At 50.3% G+C, this 24,178-nt stretch overlaps 1 protein-coding gene across 15 annotated transcripts in view; it reads left to right on the forward strand.

The window, feature by feature from the left end:
- Positions 1-24,178, forward strand: part of Syne2 (spectrin repeat containing nuclear envelope protein 2) — a 320,688-nt gene that overhangs the window by 294,050 nt on the left and 2,460 nt on the right. For 10 of the 15 annotated variants that reach the window (XM_076550884.1, XM_015992010.3, XM_076550887.1 and 7 more), the window contains 15 exons: positions 3,305-3,467; positions 9,253-9,440; positions 10,133-10,283; positions 10,595-10,777; positions 12,016-12,153; positions 12,760-12,954; positions 14,734-15,016; positions 15,565-15,633; positions 16,599-16,738; positions 18,484-18,598; positions 19,482-19,684; positions 20,743-20,943; positions 21,427-21,555; positions 22,904-23,095; positions 23,757-23,828. In XM_076550884.1, coding sequence (XP_076406999.1) covers positions 3,305-3,467; positions 9,253-9,440; positions 10,133-10,283; positions 10,595-10,777; positions 12,016-12,153; positions 12,760-12,954; positions 14,734-15,016; positions 15,565-15,633; positions 16,599-16,738; positions 18,484-18,598; positions 19,482-19,684; positions 20,743-20,943; positions 21,427-21,555; positions 22,904-23,095; positions 23,757-23,828 — 2,422 coding nt within the window. Of the gene's footprint in view, positions 1-3,304; positions 3,468-9,252; positions 9,441-10,132; positions 10,284-10,594; positions 10,837-10,866; positions 10,892-12,015; positions 12,154-12,759; positions 12,955-14,733; positions 15,017-15,564; positions 15,634-16,598; positions 16,739-18,483; positions 18,599-19,481; positions 19,685-20,742; positions 20,944-21,426; positions 21,556-22,903; positions 23,096-23,756; positions 23,829-24,178 lie in introns of those variants that run through there. The other 5 variants (XM_015992011.3, XM_015992012.3, XM_076550888.1 and 2 more) reach the window with 2 other exon arrangements.

Here is a 24,178-nt window from a genome sequence, read left to right on the forward strand (position 1 = left end):
TTAGCAGGTTACATAGATGTTCCATTACTGTGGCTTCCTTATGAGTTACAAAGCATGTCCAATGTAGATATTTTAAAGGAACGGGTTCCACATGAGAAGGCTGGTACAGCTAAGTGTCCTTTTACCTCAAATGCTCAAGAACATACTTTGCTTTTTTTTTTTTTTTCCTATTTTGGAATATTTGCATATTTATAATGAGATCTCTTGGGAAGTCATTGGTATTTCTCATACACAACCTTAAGGTAATTCTGTATGTCTTTAGTGCACCTGTCTTGACTATAGACATCATATAAGGTCTGACGTGGGGTTTTTCACTTGTAATGGCGTGATACAGCACTCAGAAAGTTTGGACTTTTGAAAAGCATTACCGACTACGATTTTTAGATTAGGGATGCTCCATCTGTATTTTCTTTCCATTCTCCATTGGTCTGCCTTGAGTACTTCATTTTGAATACCACAGTCCTAGGAGAGCCAGGCAGACTGTTCCTCTCCTTCTCCGGGAGTCGTAACATCCCTAGCCTCTGGCTGACAGAAGTAAACATGGCTGTGCCTAGGCTATTATATGTTAGCTCCCAGGCCTCTTATTGTTAAAATAAAATAAGATAAAATACAATAAAATAAAACGCTGTGATTCTCATAGTGCCGTGGGATCAGGTGCTGGTTGGAAGTATAGTGAGCTGCATCCTGGGAAGAGGGGAAGAACAAGCAGGAAACAGTAGGACGATCATCACTGAGCCTGAACGCTGGAACAGGAAGTTCTCATGGCCAGGCCCCTTCTCCAGCCAGAGGTTTTTAGAGGGCAGCCCCCTCACAGCCGTGCGGACAGCTTCTGGTCCTTGCACAGTCAGGGTGGTAAGGTGAGGTAAGAACGGCACAGTGGTAAACCACGGGAATGAAGGCAGGATCTAGGTTACAGCCGTATCCAGGCCTGGCCCGGATTCAGTTACTGGCTTTTCAATAAATCATCTCATGGCTTTGAAGGAGCGTTTGTCTGCTGCAGGAGTGCAGTTTGGAAAATGTACCTCCTTGGAACTGATCATGCCATAATTCCTGGGCACTTGTCCTTGTCGGAGATTGTCCCAAATGTCCTCCATATACGTCTCCTGCCTCCCAGCCAACCCAGTGAAGGAAGGCGTCACTCTTAGCCCCACTTTACAAGTGAGATTAATGAAGCCAGGACTCAAACCTAAGCCCTTACAGACTGAATTGCCTGCCTTCAAGCCTCCCCGTCTCATGGAGCTACTGAGAATAATAGCTGCGGAACACTTATTATATCCCGGTGGCTATCTGTCACCTTGGCCCACATCACCTGCAAGATGCTTCATTTTCTAGATAATAAGGACGTTTGGAGTCTGAGTCAAGAATCTTGCAGGGGTGTAGAGCTTGTATGTAGATAGATGGTAGATGGCGGTTGGACGGGACTTTAACAGACCTGGTCTGTTGGACTGCAGTGCTCTGGCCTTATCCTTATTGCCGAGGTTTGCGAGACCTCAGAGGCTTGAAGTAGAGGGGCCTGGGGTGAAAGGATTCTCCTAAAGTCATACAAGTCACTGCTCACAGAGCTAGAACTGGAAGGCAGTCCTCAGGGGTTGTCTTGGTTGATGGTGAGATAGAAATACACCGACTCTTTGGTTCACTTAAACTGTGGCCTGGAGGTGTGGGGAATATAGTGCAGTTGGTAGAATTGCTCACCCAGCATGCACTAAGCCCAGCACTAGATAAACCAGTGTGGCCCTGTATGGCTATAATCCCAACACTACATAGGCGAAGGCAGAAGGTTTAGAAGTTCAAGATCTCCCTTGACAACACAGAAAGACTCGAGGCCAGCCTGAGCTACCAAAGACCTATATGAAAATAAAACCGCCTACAGGGAAATGACTGTGCATGTTTTCATCGAACAAGTAATTTGTTGACAGCCCCTTCCACAGCCACGTAGAGGTACGGCCTCTCTCTCTCCTGAAGAGTGGAGAGTGTCTCTCACAATGGCGTTCGCTTGCCCTGGTGCTCCAGGAGCATGGGGGCAGGGTTGGGTGGGCAGGTGTGGAAGAAGCATCCCCCAAGAAAAGAGGACCGGCTTTTGGTAAGAGGCCAAGAGGCCTTTCACATTGCTTGAGGTGCTAAACCGATTATGAGCTTAAACTGGTTTGTCAAGGTAGAGAGCGGAGTGCTGAAAGATCCCGAGCATGAATCAGGACTTACCTCCAGAAATGGAACCAAAGGTGGGTAGGAGGGCATGGAGGCCAGAAGGAAGTTGTGCGTGCGGTTAAGAGCTGGTGGTGGTGTGGCAGGCAGTGTGTTTCCTGTGAGTTGAGGTCGGCATCTCAGTTTCTCTTTCCATTGCCGTCAGCCGGGGATGCAGCTCTGACGGCATCTTCCGACCTGAGGACGGGTAAGTAGGGATTTGAACCGTAAACCATTACTTCACGTCTCTGGGATTCATCCAAATCCCCCAGATCAACAGTGCCAGTGCGCGCTCATTCCACTTTAGGGCTTTCAGGGAAGCCGCTGATTAAAGCCTTTCATTTCGGTGTGAAGAACCGTGGGCAGCCAGGCGAGGTGGCACGCATCTATAATCCCAGCATTCAGGAGGGCAGAGGCAGGAGGATCTGTGAGCTTCAGGCCAGTGTGAGCTACTCAGCGAGACCCCGCCTCGGACCAGCAAAGATGGTTTTTGCCTCAGTAGCTCCTCGCCTTGTGTGAACTCGAAGCTCCACTGTGCAAGCTACATGTGTTCTCTCACACTTCCTGCACGCCGAGCCAGGCTGGAAGGAAACTGAGGCAGGCTGCCAGAGAGGCGGCCAGCAGATCCGTGCTTGAGCGGCTTCTCTCTTTCTGACTCCGAGGTGCCCCATAACAAGCCCACGAGGCAGACTCTCTGGAGCACCAACCCTCACATTGAAGTGGTAGGGTTGTCGTGTGTTCGGTCTTTGTCCAGGGAGAGCCACTGACTGCTCTTCCCTGGGTATCCCGGTGACAGAAGCTGGAGCGAAGTATTCAGGATAGGTGTTTGGGAGAGAGGAAAATGACATCCTCCCTCCAATCTGTGGAGCCCCAGAAAATGGTCGGGGTATCAGGAGGAGTCCGTGTGGGTTTGACAGGACTTTTGGCTAGACGGAGTCCCCTGTGAAAAATCACCCAGGCAGTGTTGCAGCGTCGCCTACTCTGTGAACGGGCATACCTGAGGACGTGGGAGTTGTTTCTGCTATGAGATCAAAGCAGGACAGATGCCCCGCTGCTCGGCAGCGTCCGTCGTGGCCCATGCTCCCCAGTGCCGATAACGGGTTCTCTCTCCCCTTGCATTCAGGGTGAAGAAGCTGAAGGAGACGTTTGCTTTCATTCAGCAGCTGGACAAAAACATGAGCAACCTCCGCACCTGGCTGGCGCGAATCGAGTCCGAGCTCTCCAAGCCGGTTGTTTACGATGTCTGTGATGACCAGGAGATCCAGAAGAGGCTTGCCGAGCAGCAGGTGAGGGACAGGAAGGAGTGCCAGGAGGAGAGGCGGCACCCCGGGAGGCCACGGCGGGCCTGCCCTCGGCTGTCTTCCACTCTGTGTGTGAGGCATCCGTCTCTGAATGCCTCCTTCCCCTTCACATGGCTCTTGGTGAAATAGAGCAAACAGTGCTGAAGATGCACACCTTAATTATGAGGCTCGGTGAGGTTTTCATTTTCGTCTTTCTTGTGTTTTACATAATTTGAAAGGCAATGAATTAGGGGTGCAATTCCTTTTTGGACTGAGATACAGTGTCTTGCTATATAACCCAGACTGACTTCAAACCCTCAGCCTTCTGCCTTATCATACCGACATCAGCTTCACAGACCTGTGAAGAGAGAATCTCGATTGAGGAATTGCCTCTACTGAGTAGTCTCTAGGGCCCCCACCCCCCACCCCAGGATCTAAGTTTGTGGCCCTGGCTGGCCTGGAACTTACTATGGAGATCAAGATAGCCTTAAACTCAGAGCTCCATCTGCCTCTGCCTCCTCAGTATTGGGGTTGGGGGTGCACATCATCACACCTAGCCCCGAGACATTTTCTCCAGTGCTAATGGATGTAGGAGGGCCCCGCCCACTGTGGGCAGCACCATCCTTAAGCAAATGGGCCTGGGCTCTATAAGAAAGGTAGCCAAGCAAGTTAGGGGAGGGAGATGGTAAGCAGCAGTCCTCCATGGTCTCTGCTTCAGTTCCTGCCTTGAGTTCCTGCTTTGGCCTCTGTCAGTCATGAACTATTATTATATACCCTGTATGCCAGATAATAGCCTTTTGCTCCCAAGTTGCTTTTCGCCAGTGTTTTCTCACAGCAACAGAGAAACAAAAGGCTACCTACCAACTACTGTAAGTAGAGCCATGGTGTCTTAGTTAGCATTTCTATTGCTGTGAAGGGACACCGTGATCACAGCAACTCCTATAAGGAAAACATTTCATTGCCGTGGCTCGCTTACAGTTTCAGAGGTTCGGTCCATTATCATCATGATGGGGAGCATGGCGGTGTGCAGGCTGACCTGGGGCTGGCTGCATCATGACCAGAAGGCAACTGACTGTCACACTAGTGAAGCTGGAAAAAAGAGACCACAAAGCCCGCCCCCACAGTGGCACACTTCCTCCAACAAGAACACGCCCGCTCCAACAAGGCCGCCACACCAAATAGTGCCACTCCCTTTGGGGGCCATTTTCGTTCAGACCACCACACCTGGATACAGTGCACAAACACCCTCTCTAACCCCCCTCTCTCCTGGGATTCAACCAGTGCCTTTCGTATGCTAGGCAAGTGCTCAGTCAAGACCAGAAGGGAGCACCCCAGTTTTGTATATGTGTGACAATACAAATATTGTGTATATGTAGTGATAAATAACTTGTGTTACCCAACTCAAACTAGCTACATAGGTGAGGGTAACCTTGAGCTCCTGGTCCATTTACTACGTGCCAAGATTTTTTTTGTTTTGTTTTATTTTTTTGTTTTTTGTTTTTTTGAGACAGGGTTTCTCTGTGTAGCTTTGCGCCTTTCCTGGAACTCACTTGGTAGCCCAGGCTGGCCTCGAACTCACAGAGATCTGCCTGGCTCTGCCTCCCGAGTGCTGGGATTAAAGGCATGCGCCACCACCGCCCGGCCCATGTGCCAAGATTTGTAAGTGTGTGCCACCATCCCTTTCTCAGAAGATGCCCTTTAATGATAAATTATCTTGAGTCAGATCTATCTTTTATTGTTTTAAAATTTGTCATTGTTTTGTTTTGTTTTTCAAGACAGTGTTTCTCTGTGTAGCCCTGGCTGTCCTGGAACTCACTCTGTAGACCAGGCTGGCCTCAAACTTAGAGATCTGCCTGCTTCTGTCTCCCAAATGCTGGACTTAAAGGTGTGTGCTACCACTACCACTCAGCCTTTTATTGGTTTAAAGGTGGCTTTTTTGCCACCTTAAATAGACTAAATATTTGTCCTTTCACTAACTTGTCCATTTTTAAGTGGGTATTACATTGGACTCACCCAGATAATCAGGGGGATGTTGATATTATATGGTCACATGTTTGACTAATTTAATTCTTTTTTACCATGTATCTTAATCACTGCTCTATTACTGTGAAGAGACACTATGACCAAGGCAACTTTTTTTTTTTTTGAGACAGGGTCTTTCTGTGTAGCTCTGGATCTCTGTGTAGTCCTGGAACTCACTCTGTAGACCAGGCTGCCAAGGCAACTCTTATAAAGCAAAGCATTTAATTAGGGTCTTGCTCACAGTTTCAGAGATTGAGTCCATTATCATCATGGCAGCAGAAAAGTGTAGTGTTAGAGGTAGCTGAGAGTTACATCCTGATCAAGAGAGAGAGAGAGAGAGAGAGAGAGAGAGAGAATGTGTGGTCTGGGCATGGGCATTGAAACCTTTTTGAAACCCCAGTGACACACTTCCTCTAATGAAGAGATATTTCCTAATCCTTCTAATCCTTTCAAATGGTGTCACTCCCTGGTGACTATTCACATCCAAACCACCATGCCATGTAGCCTAATGCAGTTCCAGGTTCTGAAATTAGGATTCGGATATTCTTGAGGGCAGAAGAGGTCTCATCCCACCTACTGCAAATGCACTGAGTAAATTGTTAGTGATTGCAATGAAAAGACCATTGCTGTGTGTGTGTTACTCTAAGTGCAGAAACACTGGAGGTGGAATACTACTCCAAAGAAGGATGGAGAGGCCATTTCTTGAAATTTGGTTTATGTCTTCATCCAAAATAAGTACCATAAATTGTTTGGCTGCCTCTAGAAATAAGACCTAAAAAGTGGAAATCACTTAATGCTGCCTTCTCACAAGTCCTTAGCTCCTGAAGTTGTTACGACCCCTGCTACTCCTCAGTCCTCTTAGTAATGACCTTAGGGAGCTGGCAGAGGAAAGAAGGTTAGGGCCAGTGGCTCTCAACCTGTGGGTCTCCACTCATTTAGGAGTCACATATCAGATATCCTGCATATCAGCTATTTACATTACAATTCATAACAGTTGCAAAATTACAGTTATGAAGTAACAACAAAATAATGTTATGACTGGGGGGTCACCACAACATGAGGAGCTGTATTAAAGGGTCACAGCATTGGGAAGGCTGAGAACCACTGGGTTAGGCCCTCTGAATCTTTTCATGTACTCCTCTCAATGGCTGGTGCTAAGGCTATAAACCACTTCAAAATGAAAACACAGTGGAGACTTTGGAGCTCTTCGGTCATGGACCGCTTGGGTCGATTCCCAGCATTTCTCTCCTGGTTTGTTTTGTTTTGTTGGCTTCTTGGTTCCATATGAGGGGTCCCTTGGCTTAGGGGATGGTTGGGTACCTTTCACTCTTTGATTACCAGTAGCCTCTTTCCCTCTGCGTCATTCCAAACTCCCAAATCATCACCTTCACTAGCTCAACTTGCTGCCTGGCTGTGTGTCCCTTGAGCCTCTCCTTGGAGATAGCCTACAACTGCCAGTGGGATCCTGCCTGGGATTTCTCCTCCGTCCCACTTCCTGGCTCTTTTTATCCCCATTCTTTCTGCCTACGTCCTCCTCTCCAGTGCTTTGGTCTCTTCTTGATGCCTGCTTCTTCTTCCGTAGCTCTTTCCCAATTACCTCAGAACTCATTTCTTCCCACCACTTGCCCCGCATAGTCTGCTCTCTAGCTGTTTTATTCGGCACAAGCTGGATTGATAGTGTAAGACAGGCTGGAGAGATGGCTCAGCACTCACTGGCTGATCTTCCAAAGGACCCAGGTCCCATTCCCAGCACCCACATGGCAGCTTGTGACTATCTGTAACTCCAGCTGGGGGGATCCAACTCCCACTTCTGCCTACTGTAGGCATCAGGCAATCACAAGGTACACATACATGGGACATGTAGGCAAAGCACCCATATACATAAAATGTTTAAGTTAGATATTAAAATTAATGATAATATGAGATCATTGAAATGACTCTTAAAGTAGATGACATTCATGTTTACCTCTGGGCTGGAATTTCTCTGCACCTTTCCAAACTATCCTAGCCAGCTAGAACCAGGTGACATCCTGGGCATTTTTCCGATTAAAAGTGCCCCTATGTTCATTCAGTACCACTCTCTGGAGTGCTGATTTATTGCTTTCGTTGCTAAAAAGAACATGCATCAATGCCAGTAAGTTTCTGAAAAGCCAGAGACCATCTTGTAAGCAAGCCAGTAAGAACTCTTGAAGCTGAGTTCTACTTAAATGCAATCACTGTAAAGCCTGCCTTGGTAGTGACCCTGCAGTGATTCCTGCCCCGGTAATACTTCAGGCTGAACCCTGACTACAGAACTGAGGAAGTCCACGGCACATATCACCTCACAAGACCCCGGCAAGAGCGCATTTCTGCATCTAAATATATAGTGTCTTCACGCTGGGTCTGAGCTCAGTACCGCCTGGTTGAGAACTGAGATGCATGTGTGCTGGCACCTGCTCTCATTGCTACCTGAATGCAGGATGCCCAGGCTTACGTTTATCAGAAGGCATGTATGAAAATACTCAGCCCATCCAGTAGTCATACAGCGGTAATATCCAAGTGGCCTGGAATGACCCTCAGCTGCCTTTCTGTGGGTGGTGGCCACTGTTAACGAAATAACACTCCTGCGGCCTGACTTACAGCCTGAGTGCAATTAACAGTGGCTCATGTAAAATACACATTTCAGAAACATAGTAATGAAACAATTAAAATAGAACCGAACTTTGTCTTTGCTACTTCGTGGTGGCATTTAGATAGCATCATGTGTCACAGAATCTAGAAGATAGGGAAGACTTCTCAATTGATTTTCAACACCCAGCCCACCCGCACCCACAAGACATAGGGTGGGGTGGGTTCTCTTGGTCTCTTGATGATGGAAAAGCCATGTTTATTTTTAAAGAAATTTCCCAGGCTGGGCATGTTGGCGCATGCCTGTCATAGGACTTGGACAGGGTGGAGGTGGGGTAGAGACAGAAGGGTCAGAAGTTCAAGGCAGTCTTGGGCTGTGTTTTAAAAAGCGGAAGAAAGCAGAAACTGACGACCCACCTTTTTCCTATGGCCGTGAACTGTCTCTTTATATGTATTCTTTTTATCTAATCAAGGAAGTCCCATGGCTATTGGTATCATGGGCCAAGACTCCAGAGGCCTTTCTCCCTCCCCAAGCCACAGCCTCAGCTGTACCCCATGGGTGAGAAGCCTCAACATTCTCCCCTGGGGTCCATGAAGTCCTCATTCAGATGGGCTCCTGAGGAGGCCCCCCCCCACTCCCGTGCCTGCAGCTGCTGGGGGGGGGTGGTGTAGGGTCAGCATAAAAGTCTTTATAGATCTGAGAGTTGTATGACTCATCCAAGATCAAAGGTCAAAAGTCTGTTGCTTTGGTTTGAGTTCCTGCTAACCAGACTGGTTTCCAAAGAACACCTTCCCCAAATCGAGTCTTTGCTAGGGGCACCTGGAACTGGGTGGTTTGGATTAAGCCCCATGTATACCCAAAGCTGCCAGGCAGCAGCATCTCAGGGCCAGCAGGACCATCTGTCAGTGTGTGGTGGGCACCTCCCCCCTGCCCAGTACCATAATTCAGTACATTGGTGCTGACAGTTGCCAAGATGTAGGCTGGTCAGGTGTCCACAGCACAGGGCCACATGCAGACAACAGGCTGAGTCTATGTGAATCCCCAGACACCTGTGAGCCCCTGGCTAGCGAGTGGGGAGGGAAGGATGGGCAGGAATCCTTTGATGCCAGCCCGCCCCCTTCCACTACCAGCATCTCAAGTGCTTTTATCCTGTAACTGCAGGACCTGCAGAGAGATATCGAACAACACAGCGCAGGGGTCGAGTCTGTGTTCAACATCTGTGATGTCCTATTGCATGACTCCGACGCGTGTGCCAACGAAACCGAGTGTGACTCAATCCAGCAGACCACCAGGAGCCTGGACAGGCGCTGGAGGAACATTTGTGCCATGTCCATGGAGCGGCGCATGAAGTAAGCTGCCGCTTGGGCTTGAACACTGTCACCCTGGCCAGCCTTTCACCCTGCAGCCGCAGGAACTAGGCTCTGTTCGAGCCACTGAGAAACACACCAAAGAAGTAGCCCAGTGGGTAGAGTATTTGCCTAGCATGGATGGGTGAGGCCTTGAGTTCAATCCCCAACACAGCATAAACTGGGAATGGTGGTGCATGCCTATCATCCCAGCCCTTAGGAGGTGGAGGCAGAAGTATGGAGAGTTCAGGGCCAACCTGGGCTACAAGAGACCCTGTCTGAAAAAAAGGAAGGGAGGGAGGGAGGGAGGGAGGGAGGAAAGCTAAGAATTAGCAGCGAAGGCCTAGTAGGGTGAGGAGAAAGGAAATCACTGAAACAAACAAACAAACAAACAAACAAACAAAAAACCCTAATCAGGAGGACTGCCCTTCTCCAGCCACAGAGCGGGGCAGGCAGCCCCAACTCTTGCCTGTGCGGTAGAATTAGGATTCCTGAGGTGCCTGGGTCCCTCAGGAGAATTGAGTTTAGACTATTTCCTGGAAAGGGGTGGTGGGGTGTCTCCCTAAAAAGTCCAGGTAAAAGATTGCGAGCAGGCCCCACCGAGGGACCCTCAACTCCAGAGCAGGCAGACTGTGCCGAGTGGACGCGGACCGCTGTGCTGTAACTACCCTCCCGTCCTCCTCTCCTCCCGTCAGAATCGAGGAGACCTGGCGGCTGTGGCAGAAGTTTTTAGATGACTATTCCCGCTTCGAGGACTGGCTCAAGTCGGCCGAGAGGACAGCAGCCTGCCCAAATTCCTCCGAGGTGTTGTATACAAATGCCAAAGAGGAGCTGAAGAGGTTTGAGGTGAGCCTCTCCCCATCCCGTTCTCCTCCCACAAGCCAAGCCTGCAGGAGGAGGTGCCACACGACTCTGGGTGGCCCAGATGCTCCCAACACGGCCCCAGCCCTGGGGCCTGCCACCAGCTGCTAGGTCAGCTCTGACGGAAACATCCGTGGGCCCATTGCTGACCTCACAGACCTGGGGTGCGGTGCGCTCTGCTTCCCTGGCTGCCTGGCCGTCAAGCCACGCAAAGCGAGCCGCTTTGGGGGTTGGCAAAGCGGGGGGTCCCGGCCCTTTGCCCAGGCTGGCACTGACCTCCACTTGGTGCCCCACAGGCCTTTCAGCGGCAGATTCACGAAAGGCTGACGCAGCTGGAGCTCATCAACAAACAGTACCGGCGGCTGGCTAGGGAGAACCGCACGGACACCGCCAGCAAACTGAAGCAGATGGTACACGAGGGCAACCAGCGGTGGGACAACCTGCAGAAGCGGGTCACGGCCATTCTCCGGAGACTCAGGGTAACCCGCCTGTGGCCCCCCGGGAGTGCTGGTGGTAGCTACGCAGGGAGAAGTGATAGGTGATGGGCCATGGCAGGCCCGCAGCCCAGCAGCAGGTAGATTCCACGGAAATCCTCAGTCATCTTAACAGCCTGCCCACACAAAGGAGTCCGTGGCTGCCGGTGTTCGTTCTTAAAGGGGGATGTGCCTAGGGCTTCTCAGGCGGAGCCTGCTTATGGTGATCTGTGTTTCTAAAACACGTCTCTCTCTATAAGGACTATAACCCGATGGTTATATGAGTCTGGGGCACTGCTTTCCGGGGTCAGCGAAAGCACACACACACCTCTGCAAGAGCCTGTTTAACTTGTCAGCCCTGAATCCGTACATGGCTAAAACACAGTGTGTGTACCCCCTCTGTTGTGTGGTACACTGGGACAGTGACTGCCTGAGGCTTAGAGCACACTGATCAACCTCTAGGAAGATGAGAGCCTAGGCTTTTTTTTTTTTTAACCTTCTAAGAAGGTCATCGGCTGACTAATAATCCAGGCAATTCCTTTGCATTCATCTATTTCCTGCTGGTTTGGGCTGTTATTAGTCTAAACCGTTACTTGGCCCTAAATTCCACATTTGTCTGGAAATGGCCGCCTGTCTCTTACGATGTGGTGACCCGGGAGGTCTCTGTCCTTGGAGAGAATGAATCTCTTTTACATGTTCAGAATTACAGAAGAGTGCATGGGCAGTCAGACCTGAGCTCCTTTTCTTTCTTTCTTTTCTTTTGGGGTTAAAAGACTCAGCCTCACCATGTAGTCCAGACCGGCCTAGAACTCATAATCCTCCTGCCTCAGCCTCCTGGCTGCTAGGATTACAAGGCTGTCTTTCATGGGAAAGCCACGGACAACTAATAAGAAAAGCCCCCAGGCAACCCCCACCCCCACAACCAAGGATCCCTCCGTGGATTGGGTAGATTCACTGATTTAGACTAGAAAACCCACATTTTCAAATTCCTCAAAGGACCTAAGAGAATATGTTGCATGTTACCAAGCCTTCTTGTGTTCCCTGAGGTGGAAGCCAAGGCCCAGAGTGTGTGTGTCTGGTGGGGTGGGGGTGGGGCGGAATGCCACACAGTCAAGACAAGACCCCAGGCTCTAGCTGCAGAATGCTAAGGCCTCTGGGACACTCCAGAGATGGGGTGCCATCTTTTCCTTTGAGCCAAATATGACCGTGCCGGACACACCTGGTTTTTCTTCCTTCTTTCACAGTACTTCACCAACCAAAGAGAAGAATTTGAGGGCACCAGGGAGAGCATTCTGGTGTGGCTCACAGAGATGGACCTGCAGCTGACCAACGTGGAACACTTCTCCGAGAGTGACGCTGAGGACAAGATGCGCCAGCTGAACGTGAGTGCTGCTTCCCCAGCGTCCCGTCAAGAGGCATCTCTGCAGGAGAGCGCTGGCCAAGTGCAAATTTGAGCTGCTGCTCAGAATGTTCCAGAACTCTCCAGGCAACAGGCCACATTCCACCTGTGTATTTATATTGCTTAGGCAGGGACACTGGACCCTTTAGTCAAGGGCACATTCACTTCAGGTTCCAGACTGAACTTCCTAAGTTGACATTTCTCCCGTACTTGAGCCCATGCAGTACAAGCTAATTATTGTTATCACTGTGCCCACCAAGGCACATGCCCATTAGTGGTTTATGTGAGGAAATATTCTGTTCCCACCAAGTGTGAAGAAGACGAATTCTCTCCCCTGTACCCATAATGATGAATATCCATCTGGGTCAAATTTAGAATTTTTTTTTTTAACTGAAAAAACATATAGAATGGTCTTGAAATGTTAGATTGTCACTGTCCGTTCCTTAAAAGCAGATGCTGTGGCATCAGGTAGAAACCAGAACAGGAAAAAGGGACAAAACCGTACTGTGCATCATAATTCTGTCAAACGAGATCGACACTAGACACACAAGGAGAGTCTCTTGAAAGCCCCATCCCGTGTTCCACACAGGGCTTCCAGCAGGAAATCACGCTAAACACCAACAAGATCGACCAGCTCATCGTGTTCGGGGAGCTGCTCATTCAGAAGAGCGAGCCCCTGGATGCCGTGCTGATCGAGGACGAGCTGGAAGAGCTGCACCGGTACTGTCAGGAGGTGTTCGGCAGGGTGTCCCGCTTCCATCGGCGCCTGACCTCCCACGCCCCGGTAAGGGTGACCCGCGCCCCGGTAAGGGGCGACCCACCGGCCAGGGCGACCCACCGGCCAGGGCGACCCACCGGCCAGGGCGACCCACCGGCCAGGGTCCCGGCTGCTCAGTGTGCACATGCTACTGGATGATTGAAGAGGCAGGAAGGTTGCCTTGGACACGATTGACTTCTTATGGCTAAAAGGAAGGGCCTCGTTCAACCATGGTCCAGGGGGTGGAAGCAGCTCCTTTCTTCCCTGGAGCGTTCCCCCATCCAATCGTGGTAGATTTGGTAATGGGCTCGTTTTTTATGCCAAATTTTGTTGCCCCGACTCCGCCATCTTCGTATGAATCTAATAGCTGTGAAGGTCATGTTTGAAGGGTTTGGTTTTGGTTTGGGTTTTTTTAGATTTTATTTTTTTACTTATGTGCATATTTGTGTGCGTTTGTGCACACGAGGGCAGGTGCCCCTGTGCTGTGTGACAGAACTTTCCCTGGGGAGATGCAGCACACACACCTACTCACCCCACATAGCGAGCCCACAATCCAGATACTACCAAAGCCCCACCTGGTGAACCGATGGCTTTTATTGGGGTTGCTTACAGGAATGTGGGTGAGGGGTTCCTTCCAGGAGCAGAGATGACTCAAAACCAGTGGCATCACCAAAGCCCATCCCAGCATGAGTGACAGCTCACAAAAGCTGGGAACCTGGAGCACACCGCACAGCCTGCAGGCAGCTCAGCAGGTTGGAGAGTGTCCTCTCCAAATGACTCAGTTGATCTAAACCTCTTCCAGGCATCTCAGCTGGTTCTTGCTTTTTCTAGGCAGCTGCTCTGGTCTCGAGAATCTTCTTTGCAACTTGGCTTTTCTGGGTCTTCTTGGCAGCTCAGTTTCCTTCCATCTGAGGGGGACTCCCAGCTTTTATTGCTTCTCTGGCAGAGAGGGGCCTAAGTGAATCTGATCAGTTTCAGGGACTTCCTGAAGCTATTTTGAGTTGTGTACTTCCTGTTTAAAGAGCTTCCCTGCAGGATGGAATATTTCAGTCTCTATAGGAAACCATTAGAGAACACCCTAGAGACCAGAATAAGGTGTCCGATCCCTTGGTGCTGGAATTACAGGCCGTTGTGAGTTGCTAGGAATTGAACTCAGATCCCCTTACAAGAGCAGTAAGTACTGTTGACCACTGAGCTATCTCTCCAGCCCCCGGGGTGATTATTTTTTTTTAAGCTCTGTATTTCTCTTTTGTTTCTCTAGTGTAGACCAGTTTGAACTGTTGAGTTTTGGACTGTGTGGCTCATGAAGAGCAAGTCCTAAGAGTGCATTTCTTTACAGAGCTGTGTCATAGCGGCCTCTGAGCCCTCCGCTGGAAAAGTGGATCGAGTCTCAGTAATGCTTCTGAAGTGTATGCTCTGGTGTCACAGGTTGTAGGGCGGTGTGGCATCATACCTCTGAAGGTGAAACAGCACCTCACACCTAACTTGTCACAGGTAGCGGCGGCCATGCTTTTCAGAGCTGTTTTTAGTGATAGTACTCTAGAATGTTCTCTTTCAAGATGATGACTGAGAAACTAATTTTTAAGAACAGTGCCAAGTATAACAACAACAGGAGCAAAAATGGCGTGGGGAGTCTTGTTTGTTTGTTTGTTTGTTTTTCGCTCATACTGATTTAGCTACAGTGACTTAGCAGTGGAAGGATGGAGCCTGGGAGTTCATGGTCCTTTCCCCGGCTCTCATAATCCTCAGTACAGGGCTTTAAAGGAGTTCATCCTAAAACCCGGACGGGTACTCTCTCTCGTTTAGAGCTTAGAAGATGAGAAGGAAGCCTCTGAGAATGAAACGGACCTAGAAGACCCCAGAGAGCTCCAGGCTGACTCCTGGCGGAAGAGGAGAGAGATGGAGGAGGCGTCACCGCCTCAGTCTCTGTGTCACCTTGTGCCCCCGGCTCTGGGACAGGAGCGGTCTGGCTGTGAGACCCCCGTCAGTGTGGACTCCATCCCTCTGGAGTGGGACCACACAGGCGATGTGGGGGGATCATCTTCTCACGAAGACGACGAGGAGGGCCCGTTCTACAGCGCACTGTCAGGTAAAGGCGGGCTCCCGGAGCCTGGGACCCTGACCCCCTTGGCTGTATTTCTAGCACCACAGCAACACGGCGGCGGCGAGCCCTCAGGGAGCCGGAGTCGGGTGCGTGGCTGGTGCAGGCGCGTGGCTGGTGCAGGCTGGTGGCTTTCTGGCTTCCGTCCTGCCCACCTTTTTTGCCCCACCTGAGAATGAGCTCACTCCTGTTCTAGGCGGAGCGAAATTCATATTCTGACTTTAGGACTGTTCACTGATGATGCCAGCCAATGGGAGAGACACATCAATTGACCTTTCTATGGCGTTTATCAAAGCTTATTAGTAGATTGGGTGTGGCCCTTTGTGCCATGTGGTGCCCCTAACCCACCACTGCCATCAACAGGAGTGGACGGGGGGAAACCATCCTTCTGGTTTTGAAAATTCTTTCCATAGAAAAGCTAGGGAGCCGTTAACCTCCTCCCCTCCCAGCTGGCGATGTCTCTGCTGTGTTGACTTGCTACCTGGGCATTATTCCGCAGGCACCCCCAGGAGGACAATGACATTGTTCTTTTTCAGATGTAGAAATCCCTGAAAATCCTGAGGCATATCTTAAAATGACCACAAAATCTTTGAAAGCATCTTCTGGTAGGCCCCTGCCCGTGCATGTGTCTCAACATGGCCGCATCCCATGGCGCGCACACACACTGCATCCTAAACCTCGCTCCAATGTCACGTCTGACCTGTGCCTTCTGTGGACACCATGCGCCTCGGTTCTCGTGTCATGGTGTATTTACACTGCTATACTCACCCATTACCTGTGTGCTCCTTACAAGGTCCTACCCCATTACCAGAGTGGTCTCAACACCCCCCGACCCCACCCCGACGCTGACAGACACACACACACACACACACACACACACACACACACACACACACACACAGATTTTTTGTCTCGGTGGCTTTTGTTATTTTTCCCCCATCTAACTTGAGCCCTTTGGCATAGGCCGAGCTTTCTTCACGGTGGCTTGGTTTCAGACCATTTCCTCGCTTCTGGTGGTTTCCTGAGATGGGTGGCTGGGGGTAGAAAGGACCATTACCCTTGCCACAGCAGAGGAAGCCTTTCCTCGGTTGGATGCCCTAGCCCTGCCCCCGACCCTGTCTCTGCCTTTAGCGGTAGTCGAGGGCTATCCGCGCCTGTTTGGTCCTTAAGTAAGCACATCTTCACAGTCACTCTTGTCCTCCCTCCTCAGAGGCCTTCCAGCCTCTTGGCCCCGAGACCTGGCCTTCCTGCCCAGCGTCCCCGCCAGTCTAGCTACACAGCTCCATCCAGAATGCCACTCATCCCGCAGCAAACCATGTGTCCCTTGTGCTCCGCTGTGGTCTCATCTCGTGAAGGTGCAATGTCGTCGTCGCTCAGTTGCATGACTCATTTCATTTCCTCCCGAGACATGCTGACATGTTGCAAATGTGCATGCTTTGCAAGGAAAGCTGAAGAACTCATCTTGATATTGTAACCTGATGCCATGTCACCCGTGACCCTGTCTTATGTCACTAAGGAGGAACCCCTTGGTTGGAGAGTAGACCCTGACGAGCGTGACACTTGGTTTCAGGTAAATCCATTTCTGAGGGCCACCCGTGGCATGTTCCTGACAGCCCTTCCCATCCCAAGCATCACTACAAACCGATGGAAGGTGACAAGGCTGTAGCACCGGTCCCCTCAGATGCCAGCACTCCTTACAAACCAGCCTACGTAAGTCTTGACCCGGTGGGAATGTAGCCCGGGCACGGGCATACACACTTCCGATCTCATTTTTGAACTGTTTGGGTCATAGTGGTGGGACCCCTTCTGAGGGGACTTCGGGAAAGGGATGTCACTCGGTGGTAGAGCTTGCCTGGCATGTCCGGAGTTCAGCTCCCAGCACCACCCTCTGCTGGGGTACCCATGCCTCATTAGAACCCAGAGAATAGACAAGCTTTAAAGAAAGGTTTCCAGCCCCCACATTTGTGTGTGTTGATAGTGACGTGAAGAGAGAACTATTTCCGTTAGAATAACAGAGCCTTCCTGAGCTGCCTCTTAGCTCTCAAATCTTTGTTATATCTACTTTCTGACTGCACATCAGAAGACAGAAAGGGACTTTGTAATCTGAATTGGAGGTGTTGAGGGTGTGGACTTGGTTCCCCAGCCATCACAGTGGACCATACAGCACTGTACGCCTTTGTCACCTGATAGTAGGCCTGCCTCACACAGTAGGATTGGTGTGTGGACAGGGAGGAGCCCTCGGAGTGGTGATCCTTATTAATACAGTGTTGGGGTGCTTTTTATAACTGCGCCTGCGCCTCTTAGTCACATGAGTTCGTGGTGTGCTCTGGTGAGGTAGCAGCTGGAGACAGCGTAGGGTTCAAGGTTGGCCGTAGGCCATTGTTAGTCCAGAGCATTAACGATGAGGGAGGTGGGGTTAAAATACCGTGCGCGCAAGCATCTTTCAGAGAAGTGGACGTGGGCAACCAGTGGGTTTACCAAAGTGCCCTCTGTATCTGGGGGTGATGGTTAACCACGTCATTGGTGACAGTTCCGCCTTTAACTGGTCAGATCCGATACAGACTTGACTGTGCCCGCTTCGTAACGCCTTAGGAGACAGCTGTCACTTTCACTGTCTCTGCCTGTGCTACAGCCTAAGGCTGGGGAAGGAGACCCGGCCCGGCCCCAGAACGCCTGGCCCCAGAACGCTCTCCCTACCCTGTGCTCCGGCTCCCTCCAGGCATCAGGCCTGTGTTCCTACCTGGCCAATTTCAACAGCTCAGCTCTTCTACTTGATATGTGGCCTCACGTGTCTTACCAGAGGTCGGGAGTCTCCTTTTCTCTATTCCACACGAAGAGGCCGCACAGACATAATCCAGAGGAAAAGCACAGCTTTTCTGAAAGGGATCCATTTATTTTTGGAAAGGCCTGACACAATAGGCCACTGAGTTGTGTGGGAGCAGAAGAGTCACTGTGGGGTGCTGAAGGATAGAGACTTGATGATGAATGACCCAGAGAGGCGGAGGACTCTGTTTCCCATTCATAGAGAGGAAAAGGCCAAACACCTCAGCAGGGTAACGTGGAGGGGTAGGGGGATTTTGTAAAACACGGTGAGGGTGTTAAAGCGCCACCAGAGGAACTGTCTCCTAAGATCAGTGATCACCTTTGACTTGTCCCGTAGTTTGTGTGCAGACCCTTAGGAAGGATGCAGTTTAAACAGGCCATTTTACCCCCCTCACTGCCATGCCATCTGTGTCCTGGGCTGGGGCTGAGGGGCTTGCCCTCTGCCCTCAGCTCTGCTTGCCTTACAAACCTCGCCATGTGCCATGACGCGTCTGTCACTTACCTGGTACCTTTTGGTGAGAAGGGTCCTGCATCTTTATTTATTTCTTTATTGTTCCTGTGAACCCAGATGTTCTCTAGTTCCCTTTTTTTTTATTTTAGAGATGTATAATCTGAAAATTGGCTCGTTTCAGGTAAAGCTGCTATTACACCAAGGAACTGATGACGGTAAGGAAGGCCCAGGAGCCTCCAAGGGCAGCCCCCAGCAGGAAGATGAACAGCTGGCCACCTTAACGGGACAGCAGCCAGGTACCAAAAGTGGGCATCCCTGAGGAGATGTGAAGCTTGGTATCTGGGCCCAGCCAGGTGTTTCAGCTGTTTACTTCAACATATTACTTGATACAACATGAATTAGAGATCACGCAATGACGTAATTCACCAAGACTGCTGAACCTGCCCCACAGTAGCCTCTGTTATTTTAAAATAAGCCAACTTGTGTTTATGAATGAATCTCGAGGCATCTCACTTTCAATTGGATTTTTTTTTTCTTTGTGGTACTGGGGTTAAGCTTGGTAGGCAAAACTGTGTCCCTGGCCCTTTGGAAACTGTCCTTTATACAGTGAGTAACAAAAGGATCCCCCCAAAGATAAAATACATATTTTATTTCTCTGCGTAGCCCTGGCTGTCTTAGAACTTGCTGTGTAGACCAGGCTGGCCTCAGAGATCCACTTGCCTCTGCCTCCCAAGGGCTGAGATTAGAGGTGTGCACCACCACCACCCGGCTATAAAATGCATGTTTTAATGACTTTCCATGTATGGACAAAGACTAGTCCAGTGGTTACCAAAGTAATTGCTGAGCTAAATGCAAAGTAGAACTGACCACATCATGGCCCTGATCATTTGTGAGTCAAAACAGCACCAGCACCTGAAATGCTGAGCTACGGCTAGAATACCTACCTATTGGCCACAGGTTGGGTTTCCTCACCCTCTGTCCCCACCTCCTTCTATCCTCTGTGAGAGTGGAGGGGGATGGGCCTTGAGCCAGGACGCGAGGAGATTCCTGAAGAGAGGACTCCCTGGCCCTGATCCTCCTCCAAGCACCCTGGGCTCACTTTTACCATCCTGACCACTCCCGGGCCGAGAACATCGGCTCGCTTTACGGCTGGCTTTAATCGGCAGCTTTGGATTCCAGGTGCCTTCGACAGATGGGAGCTGATCCAAGCGCAAGAGCTCCACGGCAAACTCCGGCTAAAACAGAACGTGCAGCAGCTGAACGCGGACATCGGGACCATCACCGCTTGGCTTGAAAAAACGGAAGCCGAGCTGGCAGCTCTGAGGCTGGCGAAGCCTCCCTCCGATATCCAGGAAATAGCACTCAGGGTGAAGAGACTGCAAGTGAGTGGGAGGGAACTGTGGGGGGGGGGGGGGGGAGGAAATCTGAGCAGGCACAGAGTGTGTGTCTTGTCGTAGTGGTAGTGCCGAACAAACAGGTCAGACCTGGGTTTGGCGTAGCTGGCAGCATGCGGGTAATGTGTGTGTAGAGGTCAGTGACTTTTACCTCAGTGAGGACGGAGATGCAGGTCTCTCTTGGCACATGGGAGAGTATCTACAGATAATCGCCAAGCCCAGAAGAGGGCTGTAGAGATGTGGCTCAGAGCCTAAGGGCTGGAAAGATCTGGATTTTAGCGTCTTGGGGAGGTGCTGGTAGCCAGTGTGCGGCAGCATAAAGCCAACCTTCTGACCTGTGTGAGGTGGTTCACACAGGGCTAACTGTGGAGACTTCCTGGCCCACTGGCTGAGGAATCCTGTGGCCTGACTTGGTTTACCCTGTGATAGTTAGGACTCGTTACCCATGTGATCAGCGCCGGCCTCAGGAGCAGCAGCCCAGGGTGCGGGGGAGGGGCAGCTTAAACCCTGCATTTTGGGAGTGCCCTGAGCAGATGAATCTAAGGTTCTGAACCCAGGATAGGATTTGGGGGGTGGGGGGGGAGGTGTATGTCCAGTTTCTCTTCACATCTCTGCTTTCCCCTTGTGTATATAGAGGGTACCATACCTCCTAAAGGAGAGACATTTCTGGGGTGCCTAGGGGCAAGTGCAAAATAGCTGTGTAGTCTTTATCTGGAAAACTTGGAGTCCTACCGAGAGCTGTTCCTAAGCCAGTGACAGAGAAGGGACTGTGGAGGTCGGTGGCGTCTCCTCCTGCCTCTGGTCAAGCCTGTCAGTGAGGAGGCAGGCCTCTGCTCTCAGACCCAGCCACCCAGCCAAGTTCACTAGCCTTGTAAGGCAGCCCCCTCAGCTGACGCTTCCCAGCCACTCACAGGCGACTTCTCTCTCGTCCTGGTGGCCACTGCCTGGAGAAGCGTGGGGAAGGTCTGTCCCTTACAGGTACTGCCAATGAGCCCCTTCTCCCTATAGCCAGAAGTCCTAACCTGCTCTGTTCCCTTTGGTGGTAGGAGATACTAAAAGCCTTTGATACCTACAAGACCTTAATGGTCTCCGTCAACGTGAGCCACAAGGAATCTCTGCCGAGCGAAAGCCCCGAATCCACAGAACTCCAAAATAGGCTCCACCAGCTAAGCCTGTCCTGGGACACGGTCCAGGGTGTGATGGACAGCTGGAGAGGGGACTTACGACAGTCACTCATGCAGTGCCAGGTATGTTGACTCAGCCCAAGGCCCCGTCCCAGCAGCAGCCTGGCCCATGGGCTAGGAGCCGCAGATGGTTTTACCATCACCAGGGCTGGCTGGGTTAGGAAGTAAGAAAGCCGCCCCGCCCCCCCCCCACTCCCGCTTCCACTAGTGCCATTAAATTGGCCCTGTGCTTGCCCAGGATTTCCAGGTCCGTTGCCCAAGCCCACACCCAGCCTGGAAGTAAGGATCACAGCAAGCATGCCCACCAGGTTAAAGAAACTGCCTCTCTCTGTCCTTTGGTCTGAGAGACTCAGAGAGCTGGCCCTGTAACAGGGAAGCATGCTCAGTATGTTCTCCTCTGAGACCTAGGGATCATCCAGCGCCTGACTCTCGGGCTCAGTTTTGGACTAAACAATGGTGTGTGTCTAAAGCTGGCTAAGATGAGAAAGGCAAGTGACTGATGGATGTGAAGGAGCAAGCTCCCCCTGACGAGTGTGGTTTCTACAGGACTTCCACCGGCTGAGTCAAGACTTGCTCCTGTGGCTAGCCAGTGCCGAGAGCCGAAGGCAGAAGGTGCACGTCACCAGCCCAGAGGCCGACCGCCAGCTCCTCCTGGAGTGTCGGGAAGAGCTGATGGTAAGTTTCTTCCACAGGACCACTGGCCACTGTCTGCGTCACCCAGTGTCCTGGGCACCACAGTGCTCTTGGTGGCTATGACTCACGGGTTCGTACAGAGAAGTAAAGAGCCATGGTGACCCCTTTAAGACCCTCGGGAGTTAGGGACATCAGTGTTTTAAAAATGCTTTGAAACTCAAGCCCACTGAAGCATTTTCCCCCCTTGTTAATATATTCATCCCTGGATATCCACGGGTCTTAGACTCCTACACATACCAGATTTAGGGGTACTTGAGTGCATTAGGTAAAATGTACGTATTTCTGCATTTGTTATTTTCATGCAACCTACACAAATCCTCCCATATACCTTGAATTCTCTCTTGATTACTTACAATCCTTGGTATGATATAAATGTATCATGTAAATGCTACATAAATTTCTATTATACCACACTTAGGAAATAACAGTAAGGAAAGCATTTATGTGTTCAGAACAGCAATAATCCTTTTGTTGTGAATTTTTTTTTGATCCATGGCTGATTGACTATGGGTGCAGGACCCTCGGGCACCAAGGCCTGACTGCACAGTTCATTTGGGGGAAGCATGAGCTGTCTATATTCATAGTAGAAATTCCTATTTCCCAGAAGTTTTATCTTTCCCCCAGCAAACCCAAGGTGAGCCCTGAACCTTCTCACACGTACTCAAAGGGACTTGGTTTCCATCTATAAGCTTATATGTAGTTTGGTTTTCAGTATTTTATATTTAAAATTGCTGGGCATTGCTTTAAAAGAATTTTATACTAAAATCTTTACAAAGCTCCATTCCCTACAGTAACAGTGCCCAAGAGAACTTCCTACATGGGTGGGAATGTCCTGTCTCTGCACCTCAGGTGGCTACCAAGGACTTGAAATGTGATTGAAGCCAATTTTTGTCTTCTCATTTGAATAGAGGTAGTAGAATAACAAGAAAGGAGCCCTTAACGATTCTGTGATCAGCCTGATGCCGCCTCCGTATATCTAAGACATGTGCCTGACCAAATAGCTCTCGACTTACTGACTTGAGTTTCCCTGGCCTGGTGTCTGAGGGCCTAGTCTTAGATACACACCCCATCACTTCCTCTAACTTCTCAACATTAAATTATCTTTAGCGTTAAAAGGAATTAAAAACAACCTATTCAGCTGCTTTCCGAATAGTGCTAAGCCAAGCAAGGATTGAGACTGGTTATCAGTGAACCATAGAAAGTTCTAGAGTTGAGCTGTACCTAACATTTATCCCAGAACAGAGAAAGCTACACTACCCTCCCCGCCGCCACTGCCGCCGCCGCCGCCACCATCACCACCGCCAATTCTCTTGCACCATTTTGCTTTCAGCAACTGGAAAAGGAGTTGGAAGACCATCAGCCTCAAGTCAGCTCCTTGCAGGAGATTTCCTCCAGCCTTCTCGTGAAGGGGCACGGTGAAGACTACATTGAGGCCGAAGAGAAGGTCCACGTCATCGAGAAGAAACTCAGACAGTTGCGCGAGCAAGTGGCTCAGGATCTGGTGTCCTTGCAGGGAAGCCTGGTGAGTCCAGTGGTTGCTTCTCCGTGCCAAGATGTCGCAGGAAGCCAGATTGTGGCCTCACTATGGCGGAGGGGGCAGGTAGTCCGTGTGAAGGTTCCAGCCCCTCTCTGACTGTGCAGCTTTATAAAATAAGTTGCCTAAGCCCCCTGTATGTGGTCTGTCCTTTGAAAGAAGGCAGATAACAACGGTACCTATCTACCAGCAGGGTTATGCAAGACGGATCCCGCCATCATCTCTGCCTTCCTACTGAATATAAGCCTTCACTTCCCCTCATGACATGGTTTCAAGCTCTCCTCACTGTCCTGGTCTCTCTCTCTCTCTCCTGATTCCCTTCTCAATTCTGTTGGCTCTCAGTTCTCTTGAAAATGTGATCTAATTCAAGGGAATACCAGTCTGTGGCCTCCCCTAGCTGGAGCAGGACACATGAATCTCTCTGTGACATATGGAGACTCACTGCCAACTGGGATTGTGGGTTTCCTGTGCTTCGGCTCTATGGCCTTCGGTTTGAAAAAGTCTATTTGCATGGGAGGAGAGAGTCATCAGAGGGATTTACGCTGGGATAGAAGCAAATTACCCCTTGAGGAGTTCGTAAAGCACGGTGCTCTTAAGACTATCTAGAACTCTGTTTTGCCCTAATCTGAACAACTGGGTTGGCTTTCAGACTCCAGACCCCTCTCTGGCCAGCTATGATGAAGTGGACTCAGGGGAAGAGCCTCCAGCTGCCTGTGCAAAGGTAAGTGCCCCCCCCCCCCACTTCAAAAATACCCAGAATGGCTCTCAATGTCATTAAGATGGCAGAAACTTAGACTCCAAGGCCCCATTGGACCTCTGGTGACAGCACCAATCTATTTCAACCTTCTGGCCAAAAGATAAAGTGTAACTTTTTTTTTTATTATGATTATTTGTGGATGTGTACATACAGACATGCCACAGTGTGCACATGGAGGTCAAAGGACATCCTGTAGGAGTCAGGGCTCTCCTTCCATCGCTTGGGTTCTGGGCATTGAACTTGGGTCATCAGGCTTGGCAGAAGATGACTTTACTTGTTCTCACTGGCCCTTGTAAGTGGTTATTAAAAATGAT

The sequence above is a fragment of the Peromyscus maniculatus genome, chromosome 14, assembly GCF_049852395.1.
Source record: "Peromyscus maniculatus bairdii isolate BWxNUB_F1_BW_parent chromosome 14, HU_Pman_BW_mat_3.1, whole genome shotgun sequence".
NCBI classification, from domain to species: Eukaryota; Metazoa; Chordata; class Mammalia; order Rodentia; family Cricetidae; genus Peromyscus; species Peromyscus maniculatus.